Below are 19,312 nucleotides of genomic sequence, written 5' to 3' on the forward strand. Positions count from 1 at the left end.
ATTAGATGGGGGTTAAGTAGATGGTTGGTAGGCTTTGAGGAAGAGGTGAGTTTTGAGTGCACGTTTGAAGGAGCACAGAGTAGGAGAGAGACGGATGGGAGGTCGTTCCAGAGTTGCACGGGAAAAGTCTTGGATTCTGGAGTGGGAAGAGGTGATAAGAGTGGAAGAGAGGCGGCGGTCGTTGGCTGAGCGCAGGGAGCGGGCAGCAGTGTGAATGGAGAGGAGGTTAGAGATATAAGGGGCAGTAGAGTTGGAGAGAGCCTTGTAAGTGGTGGTGAGGAGTTTGAAAGGGATTCTGTAGGGGAAGGGGAGCCAGTGTAAGGCAAAGCAGAGAGGGGAGGCAGAGGAGGAGCTGCGTGAGAGGAAGATGAGTCTTGCGGCCGCATTGAGTATAGAGCGGAGGGGGGTGAGACGGGAGTGGGGGAGGCCAGTGAGGAGGAGGTTACAATAATCGAGGCGGGAGATGATGAGTGCATGGATGATAGTTTTGGTGGCATCCTGAGAGAGAAAGGGACGGATGCGGGCGATGTTGCGTAGTTGGAAGCGACAGGCTTGGGCAAGGGAATGAATGTGGGGGGCAAAAGAGAGAGAGGAGTCAAGGGTGACACCCAGGCAGCAAAGTTGGGTGACAGAGGAGATGGTGGTGTTATTGACGACAATAGAGAGGTCATGGTGGGATGTGAGTCTGGGCGGAGGAAAGACAATGAGTTCAGTTTTAGAGATATTGATTTTGAGAAAGCGCTCGGACATCCAGGAGGAGATGGCGGAGAGGCAGTCGGATACCCGAGCAAGGAGGGTGGAGGAAAGATCAGGAGAGGAGATATAGAGTTGAATGTTGTCAGCATAAAGGTGATACTGAAGACCGAAGGAGGAGATGAGAGCACCAAGGGAGGAAGTGTAGAGCGAAAAGAGTAGAGGGCCAAGAACAGAGCTCTGTGGGACTCCTACGGGGAGAGGGTAGGGGGAGGAGGAAGAACCAGACGTGGATACAGAGTAGGAGCGATTAGCGAGGTATGAAGCGAACCAGGCATGGACAGAACCAGAGAGGCCGAGAGAGAGAAGAGTTTGCAGCAGGAGGGGGTGGTCCACGGTGTCAAAGGCTGCAGAGAGGTCAAGGAGGATGAGAACGGAGAAGTGACCCTTGGATTTGGCTGACAGGAGATCATTAGTAACCTTGGCCAGGGCAGTTTCGGTAGAATGGAGGGGGCAGTAGCCAGATTGGAGAGGGTCAAGGAGGGAGTTGTCCATGAGGTGCTTGGTTAGGCGGCTGCAGACAATTCGCTCAAGTAATTTGGAGGCATAGGGGAGAAGAGAGATATGGCGATAATTAGCAAGAGAGGTGGGGTCAAGATTGGGTTTTTTGAGGATAGGAGAGATAAGAGCGTGTTTAAAAGAGGAGGGTACTACACCAGAGGAGAGTGATAGGTTGAAAAGGTGTGCTAGGTAAGAGCAGGCAGTAGGAGAAAGAGAGCGAAGGAGGCGAGATGGGATGGGATTGAGAGGGCACATAGAGCTGTATAGCAGGCACAGAGCACACGTAGATCCATGGGCTGGGGGGCACCTGCCCTACAGGCTGGTCCCATAGTGGGCCACCTTGGACTGGGTCAATGGGCTACCTTCCTTTTTTTCCATTAAAATAGTCTGCATAGATCTTCACTGCAGAAAGCATTTTTAGGTCTTATATGTCTTTTTACCATCAGAACCAAAAACAAAAACAGACACAAAATCCACAAGCGAGGGGAAAAAAAAGTCTTCTTATTAGAAATGTCCCTCTCAATGGGGCCTATTTATCAAGAATCATTTTTTTTGGTTTGAAACTTTTCAATCTTTATCTCTTTGGTAAGAATTGAAAGTTTCCGGCTATTTATCAAGAAAAAGCTTCTGGGACAGCAGTGCCAATAACCTGCTGTCCCTGAGAAGTGACTCACCTCCTTATCGCAGCCTCTTCTCAGCCGAAGAAAGCTGCATTGATGTACTCCTCTATTTTATGTTAGTGCACATGCGCTGGCCAAAAACCTCGGGCATGCACACAGAGATCCTGGACTGAAAGAAGGCGAGTCATGTGACAGGGAGGATCACATGATCCCTTCACGCATGGGCTGTGCAGCTCTGCTCTTCGGAGCAGAGTCGTTTTCAGTGAAAGTTTTCAGTTATGTTAACGTACGACAACTTCAGCTGGCGTACATTAACATGATTGAAAACTTAATTTCGGTCATTGGTACATAGCATTACTGAGTACTCTTCATACACTGTTATGGAGAGTGCTCAGAAAAATGATAAGAGATGCAAAGCAGCAGTATCTGAGATATCTGCTGCGATGCTACAATGATACATAGCTATTTAGCGGTTAATCTGCGAAAACAGTAGTTTTCGGGGATTTAACAGGGAAGAAAACTTTGATAAATAGGCCCCTATGTAACACACACAGCTTTATATATGGTAATGTAGCACTCACTTCCATTACATGTTTTTTACTGGACTTCTCTTTAGTGGCCCAGCTGAGTGAAGCTCCCTGTAGCTTCAGCGTGTGTTCCGAAGTGGCCAACACTGACTGTTTCTGAAATGACAGAAAAAAAACATTTTACCTGGACCATGCTGTAATCTGACTTTATCCCTTTAAAATACAGTTAGTGTAATACTATGACGCCCCAGAGCAAAAAAAACTCCCACATAATATAGGGTTATTTTCAAGAAAAATCACAGGCAACAACGCTTTATCAGAGAGAACTGGACTCACACAGTTAGACTAAAGCTGTGCATATAGCACTATTATACAATACTGTTAAATTATTCCCTGGGGGTGGGTGTGACTATCACGGGATTCTTCGGGATTAAGAACCTGGGACAAGATTACAAATATGCTTAAACTACCATTGAAAATCATTTCTTAGAAGTTCTTCTGCCTGTCATCAAAGAAATTTCCTGCTGCAAGTGTGACAGGGACAGGGCAGAAGATGGTGCAGGGGGACAAGCGAGAGAGACAGGGCAGAAGATGGTGCAGGGGGACAAGCGAGAGGGACAGGGCAGAAGATGGTGCAGGGGGACAAGCGAGAGAGACAGGGCAGAAGATGGTGCAGGGGGACAAGCGAGAGAGACAGGGCAGAAGATGGTGCAGGGGGACAAGCGAGAGAGACAGGGCAGAAGATGGGGCAGGGGGCAAGCGAGAGAAACAGAGCAGAAGATGGGGCAGGGGGACAAGCGAGAGAGACAGGGCAGGATGGTGCAGGGGGACAAGCGAGAGGGTTAGGGCAGAAGATGGGGCAGGGGGACAAGCGAGAGAGACAGGGCAGGATGGTGCAGGGGACAAACGAGAGAGACAGGGCAGAAGATGGTTCAGGAGGACATGCGAGAGAGACAAGGGAGAAGATGGTGCAGGGGGATATGTGAGAGGGACAGGGGAGAAGATGGTGCAGGTGTATATGTGAGAGGGACATAGGAGAAGATTGTGTAGGGGCAAAGGTAAAATAAGTGTACAGGGAGAGACAAATTTAAGCCTTCATATTCCATTCACTTATATTTCCCATACCCCCCCTTCTAAAATTTCCACTTTGACCAATGACTATAACAATATAATAAACATGCTTCTCCTTTCACTAAGGGTACCAGCTTTTCAGAGGAGTTCATAAATGTAACAATATTCCTCTGTGTACACAGTGTAGGATCCCTGAACTAAATATATCTGTAATCAGTGAAGGTGAAAATCTTTTTTTATTGTAAATATATGTAGAACTATATTAATGACTCAGAGATGGAATAAGCCGATTTCAAGCCTAACATGTCTAGTTTTCACAGGCTGTACATTGTGCATGCATACACATTGCGTACGTCAGTGCTGAGCGGGTCACAAACAATCAGCACTGTACAGTGAAACATACTCTGAATCCAATAACCTTTAATCTCCTAAATTCACATTCCTAAGAAGAAAACCAGGGTGAAGTTTATCTCAAACTGGTTAAACAAGGTCTACTCCCAGGATTTTATTTGTGTTTACACCATACTTACACTCGGCTGAGCCTTCACTATGAATGCAAACTATAGGCGGTGACAGTTTCCTGACACTTTGTGATCTGAAACGTATTGGTCACTGTGTACAAAATGTGTTTCTTCCTCTGTAAGGGACATGTTTATATCTGCGGTCTGCAGGTTCCTGGGTGAGAGACCTTGCTAAACTTACTTTCTTTTACCTTAAATCTCTCTGTACTCAGGGCTTTGATTGGTTCTGTTAGATAAAGCAGACACTTCCTTCAAATAGAGGTAAGAGGTCACCCCAAGGACTCTCCTATGAATGGGTTGGTAAAGCAGGATATGTACTTCTACAATCCCATTGCTTTTTCGCAACAGGCATCATGTTCTGGAAAAGTTGCTGATTACTTCACTTATTTATTTAAATCCTTTGTCAATCCTTTGATACTGCTGAATTCTGCCAACATTAGTCATAAATATGAGTACCACATACATTCAAGGCTAAGTGTGGCTGCATTAGGCATACACATAGTATCATGTTTGCCTTGAAATAAAAGTTCATATGCATCACATACATACATACTAATATATATATATATATATATATATATATATATATATATATATATATATATATATATATATATATATATATATATATATATATATATATATATATATATATACACATATATATATATACATATATACATATATATATATATATATATATATATATATACACATATACACACACATATATATACACACATATATATATACATTATATATATATATATATATAAATACACATACACATATATATATATACATACACACACACACACACACACATATACACACACACACACACACCTAGTAGGGATACATTTTGCATTTGTTCTTTTAGGCTTCCTCTATCTATGAGGAAACAGACGTGACATCTCATATCTGCGCCTCGTCATACCCTCATTGGATTCTCCATCTTTCTATGGGACTATGTTTTATTCAGATATTTTATGAACCATGTCCCATAGAAGGTTGTTCAATTTTTTGTATTAGCAGCTACAATACAATACAAATCTGTTCACTTGAATAAAGATCTCACCAAACTATTGGATGAAAGGTTTTTAGTATCCTTAAAAAATGTTAAAATTCCTCCTTCAAGAACCGTCCAAGAAGAGCTCCAGTTTTTACTGTTCAAGAGAAGAAGACACAAAGGTCAGATATCATGTAGCAATTTGGGAAGATTTTGTAATCTCCTCTTATAGAAAAACTTGACTTATATGTTTACCCATTTCTCATTTTCACATGAAAAACAAATTCTCACATTATGGGGGCGATTCAGTTAGCCACGAGGTACCGCTATAGTCTTGCACGTTATGGTTCCACGTGACGTTCAGGTAATGATCTTCACTCATATTACTCGTGCCATTTAGTGGTATGAGCAACTTTATCATTACCTTAAATGCTGCAATTGGTGTAGAAAACATAACGCGCAAGGGTACTATGGAATGAATTGCTCTTAAAGAGATCTACTACCTTAATACTTTTGTTTACTGGATTTTACATATCCTTCTGTAGCTATTACAAAATATATGGTATTATCTTTCTGGCTTATATATGCCATTTTCAGCAATGTCTTTATACCATTATGCAGAGAAGTTTAGTTCTGCTTTTTGTATCCAACACAAAGCATTAAGTAGAGTATTCAGAGGAAAGGAGAATAAAACAGTTCAACCTATTATGAATGGTGGTGATGATGATGATAATGATGATGAAGACACTGCCCCCCCCCCCCCCCCCGTATATATGGAAGCAGCGGCCGTTGCACATAGAGAGTGGAAGAGTGGTGCAGTAGAGTGGCATGAAACAGTTTGTATAATTAATAAGACCAAACTCCGTAAATCCGTGAGAGATACGCATTGACTAAAACATCAATCTCATAGCTGCACTCCATTCTGCACTGTATCTAAGATCTAAGCAGTGGCGCACGCAGCGGGGGGGTTTCTGGGTCTCCAGAAACCCCTCCCCTAATGCAGTGCTCCACTTAGCGGCACTGTACTATACAGCAGCCGTGGCGCTGTCAAAGAAGCGTCCGCGGCAGTGCTGTATTGACAGCGCTGCGGCTGCTGTATAGTACAGTGCTGCCTACACTGCGCATCAGCTCTCGGTTTTTGTTTTTTCCGGTGGGGGGGGAAACCCCCCCCCCCCCCCTAACAATCCTGCGTGTGCGCCTGCTAACTATAGCCTATTGACCCCTCTACCCAACAACAGGGGTACAGGACGCTGGTGTCTTATATGTCACACTGGATGGAATCTGATAATACACGTCTTATATGCTGCACAATATAATGAGTCTTGGTAGGAAAGAGTATTATCATGTAGTTGAGCTGCATTTTCCCTCGCCAGTTATATTGCTGGAGGAGTAGTTTAGTCTTAAGAGTTAATATGTGTTGTTTCTGAAGGTACAAAGGTCTCACACTAAGCCTTAGTGACTAAGGGATATATTTACTAAACTGCGGTTTGAAAAGGTGGAGATGTTGCCTATAGCTACCAATCAGATTCTGGCTGTCATTTTATAGAATGTACTAAATAAATGATAACTAGAATCTTATTGGTTGCTATAGGCAACATCTCCACTTTTTCAAACCTGCAGTTTAGTAAATATACCCCTAAATCCTTTATGTGTGTCAGTGAATCTGGTATATTGTAAAGAATACATACTTTAATGTAGATTGTAGATAAATGTATAGTGTAATGTAGTAATAATAATAATACAAATATGTACAGTGTGATGTAGTAGTAACAATAATATGCATAGTGTAATGTAGAGCATGTATTGTGTAGTGTAGGTTGTATATGATGTACAGTTTAATGCATAGGAAAAATGTAGATTTATAGTGTAATGTATAGTATATAATATACAGTAGAACGTTAATGATGTACAGTGTAATGTTCTGCCAGACGAGTAGTTGACCTCCAGGATTCTGACTGCATTCACTATAAAATGTCTAAATTCACGGCATTGAATGGCTGAGGCGGGGCTTAATTACGTCATAAAGCCCAGCTAGTCAATGCCGTGATTTTCATCATTTTAATGTAGAGGGCGGGGCTATGGTGATGGGACAACATCATCACGTCCCCTACTACTCCCTGTCACATGACCTGTCCTCCGGGCTCTCCCGGGGGCCAGATATCAAAAGTCGGCAAGTATGAAGTATAGTGTAATGTAGTTTATAGATTATGTATTGTGTAATGTCCAATTTTACCTAGGAGACTTGCATGGCAATAAGACAAGTAAGAGTAACATGAACCACTTAAGCTTCATCTAAAAATGATACAACATGGATGACTTAGTTAAGCATAATCACACCAGCTAACTGATATATACTAACACCGTAGTATAGTGTCTTTCATACACGTTGGCAGATAATCCTGCTTTCATACTCACCGAAGCCTTTTACCATTCTCTGCAATCTTTGCTTTATGCAGGACCCCCGCCTTCTCCAAGCCTTTTGTCTGTAACAGTAAAGGTTACAGTGATAAAAAATATACACACACACACATATATATATATATATATATATATATATATATATATATATATATATATATATATATATATATATATATATATATATATATATATATATATATATACACACACATATATACACACACACACAGAAAAGTATTTGGACGCTTGACCATTACAACATATTGGTGGGGGGGAATCAATGTTCCCCTCAAACAGGGAAGACGCCTCAATTACCCGCAATTCCACTAGAGCCTAATTTACTATCTCACTGAGACACTGCAGCAGAAAGTGCAGCAGTGATGAAAGAGGCACCCAGGCTACAGGAAAAAAAAAGTAGGTAGGGGAAGTCAGGGGGAGAGTGAAGGGGTTCTACCATGGTCAGGGGAACACCAATCATTTCGGTTTTTCGATAACAATTTGCCCCCTCTCCAACTGCATTGCTGGAACCAGAAAAGTTTACCTGGAATGAGCATTTACCATTTCTCTTATACCTTTAAGGTTATATTTGTGCCTTTGTGAAAGAGGTCTTGGCACAGAGGAAAGTAGGTGGGGTCTAACATTTTCAAGTGCCACTTAGGAAAAAACAAACTGATGAACATCTAAATTTTTATTACTACATCTACGAGATACATCTACAGAACAGTTTGAACTGAAATAAACTTGGGGAATTTGTTTTAAATAAAAATACGTGGACTGTACCTCAGTCTCTTTCTGCAAAGATTGTTGAAAATTGTGTTGCAGGCTGGTAAGGATATTGCTGTTCTGATCGGGGTCACTGCTCCCCTTCTGGAAATCAGGTGCTCCGAGCTTTGGATAAAAGGAGGCAGTAAGTCAGGGGTGGGCAAACCTGTCCTCAAGGGCCATATCCAGTTCATGTTTTTAGGATTTCTTTAATCATGTACAGCTGAGTTAATCTATTTGGCTGGGTCAGTAATTATCCCACCTGTTTCTACAGACAGAAATCCTAAAAACATGAACTGGATATGGCCCTTGAGGACAGGTTTGCCCACCCCTGCAGTAAGTTATATGAAAGATCCTCAACGCTGCCTGATTGGCATTCTAGCTCATCCCCACAAACAGGAACTCACCATTCTCTTATATCCAACACTTCTTGTCCCACTAGAACCCCAGCAAATGCCAACCATGTGACCGAATCCTGTCACCCAACACCAGCTAGGAGAGACTTTTTGCCCCTGTCAAATCTCACCGAAACCGTATGCAACAAGTTAAAGATTTACATAAGATATGTGCATCACCACATTCTCCCAGCACCAGTGTTATAATAGCCTCACACCACTAGTCTGTAATATTGGGAACCCTGCTCCTTCCACTATCACACTATCAAAAAAGTGGATGGGTCATTTCCTCCCTCATCTTCTGAATTACTGTGTGTCTGTGAACATTCTGATGATTTCACTTACTGCAGGTTGTTCTAACTTTGCTCCAGTTTAATACTGGAGGCACTAACCTGCAGGACGTGAAGAGTGAAAACAGTGACGCTCTTACCCTAGTCAAGCACAACTTTAAAATGTCTTTCAAATTGGCAGAACTTAACAGTATATTACTATAGTATAACTACATTATGGTATATATTTTGTAAGTGTGTGGATTGTCACTGACCTGCGGTAAGTTCCACATTGAGATGGACCCATCTGGGGTATGAAAGTAGGTCTTCCCATACTTGTCCTGTGACTGAAGCCACTGCAACAACAATCACAACTCTCAGAAATCTTTCTGAAATGAGAGCTGAATAAACCTCCCAACTATCACAAATTGCAGCAAACCATTTATGAACAGACTCTCCCTCTCCTTACACATACACCAATCAGTCACAACATTTAAACCACTGACAAGTGAAGTGAATAACATTGATTATCTCGTTACAATAGCACCTGTCAAGGGGTGGGATATATTCGGCAGCAAGTGAGCCGTCAGTTCTTGAAGTTGATGTGTTGGAAGCAAGAAAAATGGGCAAACATAAGGATTTGACAAAATTGTGATAGCTAGATGATTGGGTCAGAGCATCTATAAAACAGCAGGTCTTGTTCCCAGTATGCAGTTGTTAGTACCTACCAAAAGTTTACCAAGGCACGACAAACAGTGAACCGGTGACAGGGTCATGGGCACCCAAGGCTCATTGATGCACGTGGGGAGTGACGAATAGTCTGTCTGGTCCAATCCAAAAGAAGAGCTACTGTGAGGCAAATTGTTGAATAAGTTAATGTTGGCTATGACAGAAATAGAAATGTGAACTCACAGTGCATTGCAGCTTGCTGCTTAGGGGGCTACATAGCCCCAGACCATTCAGAGTGCCCATGCTGACCCCTGCCCACCGTTGAAAGCGCCTACAATGGGCACGTGAGCACCAGAACTAAACCATGGAGCAAAGGAAGAAGATGGCCTGGTCTGATGAATCACATGTTCTTTGACATCATGTGGACGGCCAGGTGAGTGTGCAATGTTTACCTGGGGAAGAGATAGCACCAGGATGCACTCTGGAGAGAAGACAAGCCGGCAGAGGCAGTGTGATGCCCTGGGCAATGTTCTGCTGTTAAACCTTGGAACCTGGCCTTCATGAGGATGTTACTTTGACACATACTATCTACCTAAACATTGTTGCAGACCAAGTACACCTCTTCATGGCAACAGTATTCCCTGTTAGCAGTGGACTCTTTCAGCAGGATAATGCACCCTGCCACACTGCAAACATTGTTCAGATATGGTTTGAGAAACATGACAAAGAGTTCAAGGTGTTGACTCGGTCTCCAAATTCTCCAGATCTCAATCCAATTGTGCATCTGTGGGATGTGCTGGAAAATCAAGTCTGAGCCATGGAGGTCCCACCTCGCAATTTACAGGACTTAAAGGATCTGCTGCCAATGTCTTGGTGCCAGATATCACAGGACACCTTAAGAGGTTTTGTAGAGTCTACATCTCAACGGGTCAGAGCTGTTTTGGCAGCACAAGGGGGACCTACACAATATCAGGCAGGTGGTTTTAATGTTGTGGCTGATCGGTATATGTGCCCATCAAATGTGATACATAAAACATTATTTAAGATATTAAGTGCATAACTGTCCCCCTCACAAGACACAGATCAGTGTCTGCATTTCTAATTATCTACTTTGTCTAGCTGTTATACTATTCAAAAATTATATTATGTGCTTGAATATCAATGGGTAATCTATACCCCAAAATATTTCTATTATTTAATCCTCTGTGCCAATTTGCAGAAAAAGATTAATTGAGATCATGAACAACTAGAAAAAAAAAATTCTCCATTCACTTTAATAATGCCCCCATTACTCACTTTAGGATCGCCTATAATGGTCATTAATCTTCAATTTAAACTTATTACTTGATAATACTGGATAGCTGGTAAAGATAAGAAATCTTGTATACATGTCGGCACCCTAATCTGCATAGTGATAATTTGATGTTCATTTCTATACACTTCTTCTGCCTACCTAATTCAAGCTCTACAATTCAAGAGTTGACAAATGGTCCTTTCACTACTGTATTTCTCATATATATATATATATATATATATATATAACACACATACATACATAAATTCCTGGATTGAGGGCTCCTGCAGATCTGCTGTAACACATCTGGTACTCACCATGTCACCATTATAACTGTTGGTGTACAGTTTCTGCCCATCCTTCACCTGGCAGTACCAGCCAGATATGTGGTCATCAGAAGGTGATTTATGAGGTGGAGGGGGGACATAAAGTCCGTCATAGTCGGTCTGTGGGTAATTTTCTATTTCCTCTGGGCAATAGTCAGGGTAATCGGCTTCTGGAGTTGGTGGCTGGAGATAAAGAAAGAACAGTTTGACTATTTCCTGTAATAATTTTTCTGCAGTGTTGAACTAGTGAAGAACTCAGACATATGATGGACATGAAATTCGATGTCAAGTTCTGTCATTGTATGGTTACATACAAAAAGTACAAAAAAACTTGGCCTGGCATAATGGTTTTCTTATAATACGGCTGGGAAGCAGTTTAACAAAGAACAGCAACAGTTCTATCCTTAATTCACAGACATTCATTGAAATTAAAATAATCACTGTATGAACTGCCCCTTAATCCTTACATTGACTACGATGAGTATTATGTAGCATTGTACATTTTTTATACTTACTATGATGTTATTATTAATACAAAAAGAAAAACTTTATTTCACACCAGTTGTTTATAAATATCCTACCTAATAATTATTGATGTATAAAAGTCATAGACCTAAGGAGGGGGTTATCCAGACAGATCTATAAATCAGACCTGAAAGATAGCAGATTTAACTAGAAAGAGCACTATAATGAATGTTACCTTTTAGTTTTAATATTTGTGAGCACAATTTTTAGCAGGGATTAATTGTGGACGGAGGAGGAGTCCTGCAGCATGTCGCACAACTTTAGACTGCAGTTGGCAAAAGAGTGGGCATGATTACCATTGACCTATCCAGTAAGTTTATCGCCACTCTCCTATCCAGTAGCAGAAGGTGAACAAGCATCTCCACAGCAACAATCACTATAATTTTTCTCAACAAGTCTTGTCCTCTGCATTCATTAACTAGAGGACGGGTCCTTATATTTCTAGACTTGGGATAAAGCTATATCTATTCTAGCAATATAATGAGGCGAGGAATAAGACAATTCATTGCTGTATGCTGATTCTCACCAATGCCAGCCCATATAGTTGTTGCCCAAAGTATTGGCACTCTCGCAGTGTTTTACTAATAATGTACCATTTCTTCCACAAAATTGTTCAAATTAAAATAAAATATTTTGGTATCTAAATATGCATTTCTTAGGTTTGCTATGGAATCAGACACAAAAAACAGAAAGTCGTAGCTAATTCCACACAGAGATCCTTAAATGGGCAGACAAAATTATTAGCTTTTAGAAGTAGATAATAAGTAAATCATTACATTTCAAACAGCTTATTCTCCTTCTATTTGGAACTGAGCTTCTGCTTCCACCATACATAATGTTATTAGGAAGTTTAAGCCTCGTGTCATTGTAGCCAACCTCTCTGAAAACTTGATGGAAGACTGTACTACTGGATTGTTCAAATGGTGGAGAAAGCAACTCGATCAACTACCAAACAGATTCAAACTGACCTTCAGACACAAGGTACAACAGTTTCAACTCACACCATCAGTTGCCAACAGAGGGATTATACAGAAAGAAAATTGAAACATTCAAATAAAACAACAACACCTTCCCTACAGTCAAAGGTTCAGTGATGTTTTGGGGCTGATGTGCTGCATCTGGCATTGGGTGTCTTGAACTTGTACATGCCATCACAGAACCTGGAGATTACCAGGACATTTTGGAGTGCAATGTTGGACCAAGTGTCAGAAAGCTGGGTCTTGGTCCAAAGTAGTCATGGTTCCATCAGGACAATGACCCCAAACCCACTTCAAAAAGAACCAAGGAATGGTTCAAGAAACGATGCTGGGCTGTTCTAAAAGTGGCCAGCAATAAGACCAGATTTAATTCCCATATGAGATTGGAAATCAGCAGTTGGGAGAAAGCAGTTATTTGGACTAAAGGCTGTGCTACCAAATATTAGGTGTAAGGTGTCAATTTTGTCAATGCAATTTCTTTTCATTTTCAACAGTTCTGTAATATTAATAAAGAAATAATTGTGGAGACCAAGTACTGCTGTTAATTTCAATATAGAGGAAAGAGAGTTTTGAAAAAAGTTCAAGGGTGTCAAGATTTTTGGCCACAACTGCATGTTGAACAGATAATAGCCACCCCATACCCAGCCACTTACAAGAAAAGAAGATCCCCTTTGCCTCCACAACATGATGTCTCAGGGTATGGGGTGATTCAGAACCTATAGATTAACACTCACAGCTAAATGACCTTGTATTGATCTATGAACAATAGTTCATAGAGTTTGAACTACCCTAGAACCTGTCTGAAGGTCATGGCATGATTAAGACCTATGAGTATGGTGTTGTGCAGTGACAGGAGAGGATATCGGCTCCATCACTAAATAGTGGCCAGTGTACAGATCATTTTGTATGACCACACACATTCATTAGAATCACTGGTATTCTAATTAACAATTAAATTCCTGTGTATGTTAAGTAACTAGGTGGATGTTGTGCAGACTTGTATAGTCTCCTTTTAAAAAAGCCAAAAAAAACAACTTACTGGAGCACAGAATATAGCACCAGAAATCTGGGGTCTATATTTTGAAGGCACCAGAGATTTGGGGATTTGTATTGCACAGCCTGAGATTTGAGGTGTGCATAGTCATCAGATCTTTTGAGGTCTGCATAGCAACCGGATTTTGTGGTCTCTTTATTGTATATTAGTTATTACAATGCTTCCTGTAATGTGTGGAGGTCACTAGAATATGTTTTGCATTGTATATGTCACTATAATGCCATCTATATTGTATAGAATTCAAGAGAATATTCTCTGTATTGAATATTGATGATTAGAAAGTTCTCTGTATTGAAGTAGAAGTCCAGCAAGACCATATTATTTAAATTTCTTTAAGGCCTGACTATCTGTATGGATTAGCTTCATGATCTATTGCTATTAGCTTTATTCCTGCACTTTCCCTGCCTGCATCTGTACATTCCCTCAACCCCACAACTTCATCTGGCTTCAAATTTGCATAAACAATGACTTTCTAATACTGAATAACAAATGCAGGCAGTCCATATACATCTTTCTGCAGATGGTCCTTTGGTCTGTACTGTGGGCCATTTTGTTAGCCAATATGCATTAAAGTCCGGAAACTCCAAATTCTAGGTGGATTTGGAGAGGCCTATCAGGGCAATGTTTACAGCTCTCCAACCAACAAAACATGTATTCGTGTATAAAATGCACTCCAATGTGCATTTCAGAGATGAAGCGTTCCTGGATTCTTGAACTGCCAGTAATTTTATTGAACAACTGTCAACAAATTCAGACACATGTCAAACACCATTACATTGTAGATAGGAGTACAATTCCTGGAAGTTCAGTCAAGGGGCTAGATTTACTAAACTTCGGGTTTGAAAAAGTAGAGCTGTTGCCTATAGCAACCAATCAGATTCTAACTGTCATTTATTTAGTGCATTCTACAAAATGATAGCTAGAATCTGGTTGGTTGCCATAGACAACAGCTTAGTAAATATACCCCAAGGTCTTTTCCAGGGTCTCCATGCTTTTATACTTGCAGGATAAATAATTATAAAATTATAAATTGTATTTCAGTCATCACAATGCATTGACTAAAGAGGACTGAACAAAATTATCAAGCAGTAACAGTCTAAACTTGATCTACAGGGTGTACAATCTCAACCATATTAAAGAAGGAAACGAGTGAAAGACTGCAAGAATGTTTGCAACACACAATGATCACCATTACCTCATCATATTTTTCAGGCATAAAAAAAAAAAAAAGAAACAAAACACAACTTCAGACTTAGACACACATCACTCCTTTTGTGAAAATGGACTGGACACTAAGGGGGCTGTGGTGAAAAGAGGTATTAATATCACCCTAACCAGCCTGATCCTCGTTTCTCACAAAATGTGGATTATAGCATGCACTTTTTATAGCTCTTGCATTTGTTTCGCAGCTCAACAGAGTACAACTGCAGTGTCTAATTACATGTGGATAAAGAGACATTGTAGCTCATTGCAAATATGTATATTGTTGATGTGGCAGTGAGGTTGTTATTCATTGTCCTTAAAGTGAACTCAGGGGGGGTTATGGGTAGGGATCAGGTTGCAAGATACCAGTGAGAGGAAAGGCTAATAAGTATACATTGTTCTCACAAGACTTCTCCAGACATTTGGTCTACAATCTGGCAGGGGAATTTCTGTGGAAGCACAAATGATCTCCACTCCCCTCGCAAACCCCCCAGTCCAGGACTCACCAATGTTTAACAAGGAGAGGCCCAAGGGTTTGCCCAGGGAGGGGAAAGCACTGTGGGAGTTTGACCCTAGATATAAGGAGCCCCTCCAAGGGGGAGGTGGTGTTCATTCTCGTATTTCATTCAAGGACGGTGCAAGATCTAGTTTTGAGTTATCGTTCTCTACCAGAGTCTACATATGCAGCTGAGAGAGATCCATGGGTTGTCAAGTCTGGAAAACCAGGTAACTGTAACTCCTTAAGCTAGTGGGGTAAGGGATAGATGATGTGGTAAACCTGCCTGTCATTTATTTACTGTTTCTACATAATATTGTAGTGATTTGTCTTTGTTACAATAAATGTACTGTTGTACTTTGTAACTGCATTTGCCTGAGTGTCTGTACAAATCCTAGAAGGTACTGGGTAAACTTCCCTGGCATAGTAAGGCACCCGAGGGTGGCCAGCCAGAGTGAAGTGGTTAGAATTGGGCCAGATATCCCGGTATCCTCACAGGGTCTATTAAGCGAACTGCGATAGCTGTTTTCTTCAGATTTTTGGGCTATTTTCTCCAGAGATTGGCTATCGCAGGACTTCACTCAATTTATGAAAGGTTTAACACCTGCAAGCTTTAGTGATTTAGCACTAAGCATTGCTGTTCGCTGCCAACTAAAACCATATGAGGATGTCGTTAGCTTACCTGTCCCTCTGGGGTCCAGTGAAAGGCTTCACTGATCCGCCATTGTGCCATTTGCATGCGCAGACTTTAGTTGCATATTTCACATACTGCATAGACCCTGAAACTTGGGAAAATATGAAAATTATATTATATATATATATATATATAAAAGAAGAGTCCTAGCTGATGGACTGCTTGTTGTTATTTATTTACCATAAATTTCTGATTTTCCCAACACCTTGCCATGAACTCACGTCAAATGGAGTAACATGAATGAGGTTTCACTGATTGTGGCTTTACATACAATACAAATGGCTTGACAACTGTCGGCAGGATTTGGGTAGAAATAATTACACACATAAGTGGATTTTTTGGTCTAATGTCTAGGCATGACAATGGCTTTCTTCTTATCATGTGCCAGAACTGCTTCCACTGGTGCAGGACTTACACAAACAACATCATCCTCATCAACATCCTCATTAGCGCCCTCGTCGGCTACACAAATATCCCCCTCATCCTGTTCCAATTCCAAAGTGGCATCCTCAATTGGTGTATCACCGGCTACACTCGGGCTGTTCAGGCACACATCAGCATAAATGCTGAAAGGGGCACAATTACACATTGCACTCGTGGATGGACTCTCCTCAGGGATTGGTGTCAGTTATGAATCTGGACATACATTTTCCTCTAATGCCTTACTGTTTTATTCCAGCTTGGCTTTTACATATAAAAGTATTTGGGCACCACTTTTGGAGTCCAAATTACTTGGTGTTGCTTGGTCACGTGAGACCTTACACGAAGATGCCTCAGTAACAGTTTTAGATCTCGCATTCATAGAGAAAGGCGAAGGCCTCATTCTTTCTTTGCCACTGGGTCCGTAGAATGGCATGTTGGCAATATTTTTTTTATTTTTTTTTTTAGGCAGATAACTTTGCCTGGATTACAGCTCTTTTTTTCTTGACCACGGTAAAAAGGTGTTTTTTTAGATGTTAGTTTCCCTGACTTAAAAAGACTATATACTTTTATATAGGCTTTACCAGATGATGTACAAGGATTACTATCATCAGGACTGGGGTGGCAGCAGCTGCTTGCTGCTCCTGCTCTTCTGTGTACTGCTGTGAATCCATTTGGATATCACCGTACACTTTTTGGTGCAAATTCAGAAGAAAAGCCTGCAAGGACTAGTATTTCTATTTCAGCAATGACAATTAGCAATGGATCTCTCCTTTTTTACTGCAGAATTATACCAACACTGACAGCAGCAATAGTATTTGTATTTTTTCTGCAATGAGATTTAACAATGGAGCTATGGAGCTCTCCTGAATGTCACTGATTACTTTCTTTAACACTGCTACCACCCTCCTCTTTCAATTCTCTAACTTTTCCTGCCCAACTGCTCTACACTCCATGCTACCCCTTCAGTATCCCTCTCTCAAATGGCGCTACATCACCGTGGAGGGCGGTATTTATAGATTCCAAAACTAGCGAGATCCGACGACGTCACAATGATGTTTTGGAATCCAAAAATGCGCAAAAGTAAAGAACCGGCTCGGGTCGGTACCCCTAAGTTCAGGGGTGTTCGGTTTCCGAGGAACCAAGCCTAAGCATCTCATAATAATAAATATAATATATAAGTGAGTGTTGGTTCCACCTATTGCAATACATGTTAAGCTGACCAATGCACGCTAATTAACAGTAGCAATTTACAAATCCTAGAAAATGTTGCGTTTTAGGTCGATGTATTAGGAGCACTTCAATACTGTGTATACTTTCTCTTGTCTGTTTGAAGACCGAAATCAGAAGCAATATATACAATGAATGCAACCTTCATTTAGGGCCTATCCTAGAAGTTATTGGCTAGAATTTACTGACATAGGAAGGCACCCGTGGGTGGCCAGCTAGAGTGAAGTGGGTAGAATTGGGCCAGAAAACCCGGTAACTTCACAACGACCTCAAAATCCTATATAATGTCCATAATCAATGAAGCAAGCACCTATCGGCTTCAGATGTGAAATCATAATCAGAAGAAGCAAGCTAGTGCTGGAAACCATCAGCAGCAGCAGTGTGTATTTGCACCAGGGATAACCAAGTCTCCATGCATGGCTGCATCTGTTCGCAACACACAAACATCCTATTACTGTACTTGGCCTATGTTAGGCTGCCCCTTCCCTCCATTGACTCGCCTCTCCAGTGGCAAGCAGACGCAAGTGTAGATGTGTGCAGCTTTTTTATTGGCATCCACAGTACAAATTTGTAAATTTTACACTATGTAACAGCATCATGGTCTTTTCCTCAACTATGCATCACATGTCTTCTCTCCACATCGGAAGGTCACACACTTTGGGGTATATTTACTAAACCGTGGGTTTGTAAAAAAAATGAAGATGTTTTCTATAGCCAATCAGATTCTAGCAGTCATTTTGCAGAATGTACTAAATAGATAACTAGAATCTGATTGGTTGCTATAGGCAACATCTCCACTTTTTCAAACCCGCAGTTCAGTAAATATAGCCCCTAGTGTATTTATAAAGTCTGTCACAGAGTCACCAGTGCATGTACTAATTAACGCTACGGTTTGGGCTACAAGAGTCCATGTGAATGAAAAAGGAAAAGGATTCACTCTAAGTAAATATAAAATAAAATATTGCTTTTTTCTTTGTTGAGCCATTGTAGTCCAAATGGAGAAAGAAACTTAACAACACCAAACAAAACAAACCAAAATTCCCATAAAAGAAGGGCCTACCTGCAGTATTTTACAATGCTGACCAGTTTTCACTAGGTGGTAGTGAAGTTCAGTGGCCCCCACACCCCAAGGTGGTCAGGAAGAGCCCCAGCGCTGGGCAGGTAATCCCCGGGAGAGCAGATCCAGCATGCCAAGGAAATTGCTTTCTCTTCACCCCTTTGTCTCATTAAATTATTGTGCATGAAAAATAAAATTTCGCTTCTACACTGCTCCTCAAAGCAAGAGGAACAACTTCACTCCACCCGACTCCTCCCCTTGTACATACTTGTGCTCCTCTGCCAATTGTTCTACAAACCTATGCACTCTAGTGCAAAAATAGCCTCCTTTGCAGAAAGCTTTGTTTGCACTGTAAAGTGCCTATTTTGCCCTTCAGATAAGACCTGGAAAGTGTCATTCACCTTTTCTCTCCACTGATGTAGACAAAGTCACGTCTGAAAAGGATTTCCTTATTCAGCCAGGAGGCTCAGTTTCATTCACTAGCAGCACAAGAGTCAACTCAGCCTTTTCTTTGTGAA

The 19,312-nt window shown here is 41.1% G+C and overlaps 1 protein-coding gene across 6 annotated transcripts in view; it reads right to left on the reverse strand.

The window, feature by feature from the left end:
• ARHGAP27 (Rho GTPase activating protein 27) overlaps nt 1-19,312 on the reverse strand; it is an 89,459-nt gene that overhangs the window by 14,034 nt on the left and 56,113 nt on the right. For all 6 annotated transcript variants that reach the window (XM_075176408.1, XM_075176404.1, XM_075176407.1 and 3 more), the window contains 6 exons: nt 11,130-11,321; nt 9,125-9,205; nt 8,204-8,311; nt 7,418-7,485; nt 5,072-5,159; nt 2,456-2,557 (listed from right to left, as the gene is read on the reverse strand). In XM_075176408.1, the coding sequence (XP_075032509.1) occupies nt 2,456-2,557; nt 5,072-5,159; nt 7,418-7,485; nt 8,204-8,311; nt 9,125-9,205; nt 11,130-11,321 (639 nt within the window). The remainder of the gene's footprint in view (nt 1-2,455; nt 2,558-5,071; nt 5,160-7,417; nt 7,486-8,203; nt 8,312-9,124; nt 9,206-11,129; nt 11,322-19,312) is intronic.

The sequence above is a fragment of the Mixophyes fleayi genome, chromosome 6 (assembly GCF_038048845.1).
Source record: "Mixophyes fleayi isolate aMixFle1 chromosome 6, aMixFle1.hap1, whole genome shotgun sequence".
NCBI classification, from domain to species: Eukaryota; Metazoa; Chordata; class Amphibia; order Anura; family Limnodynastidae; genus Mixophyes; species Mixophyes fleayi.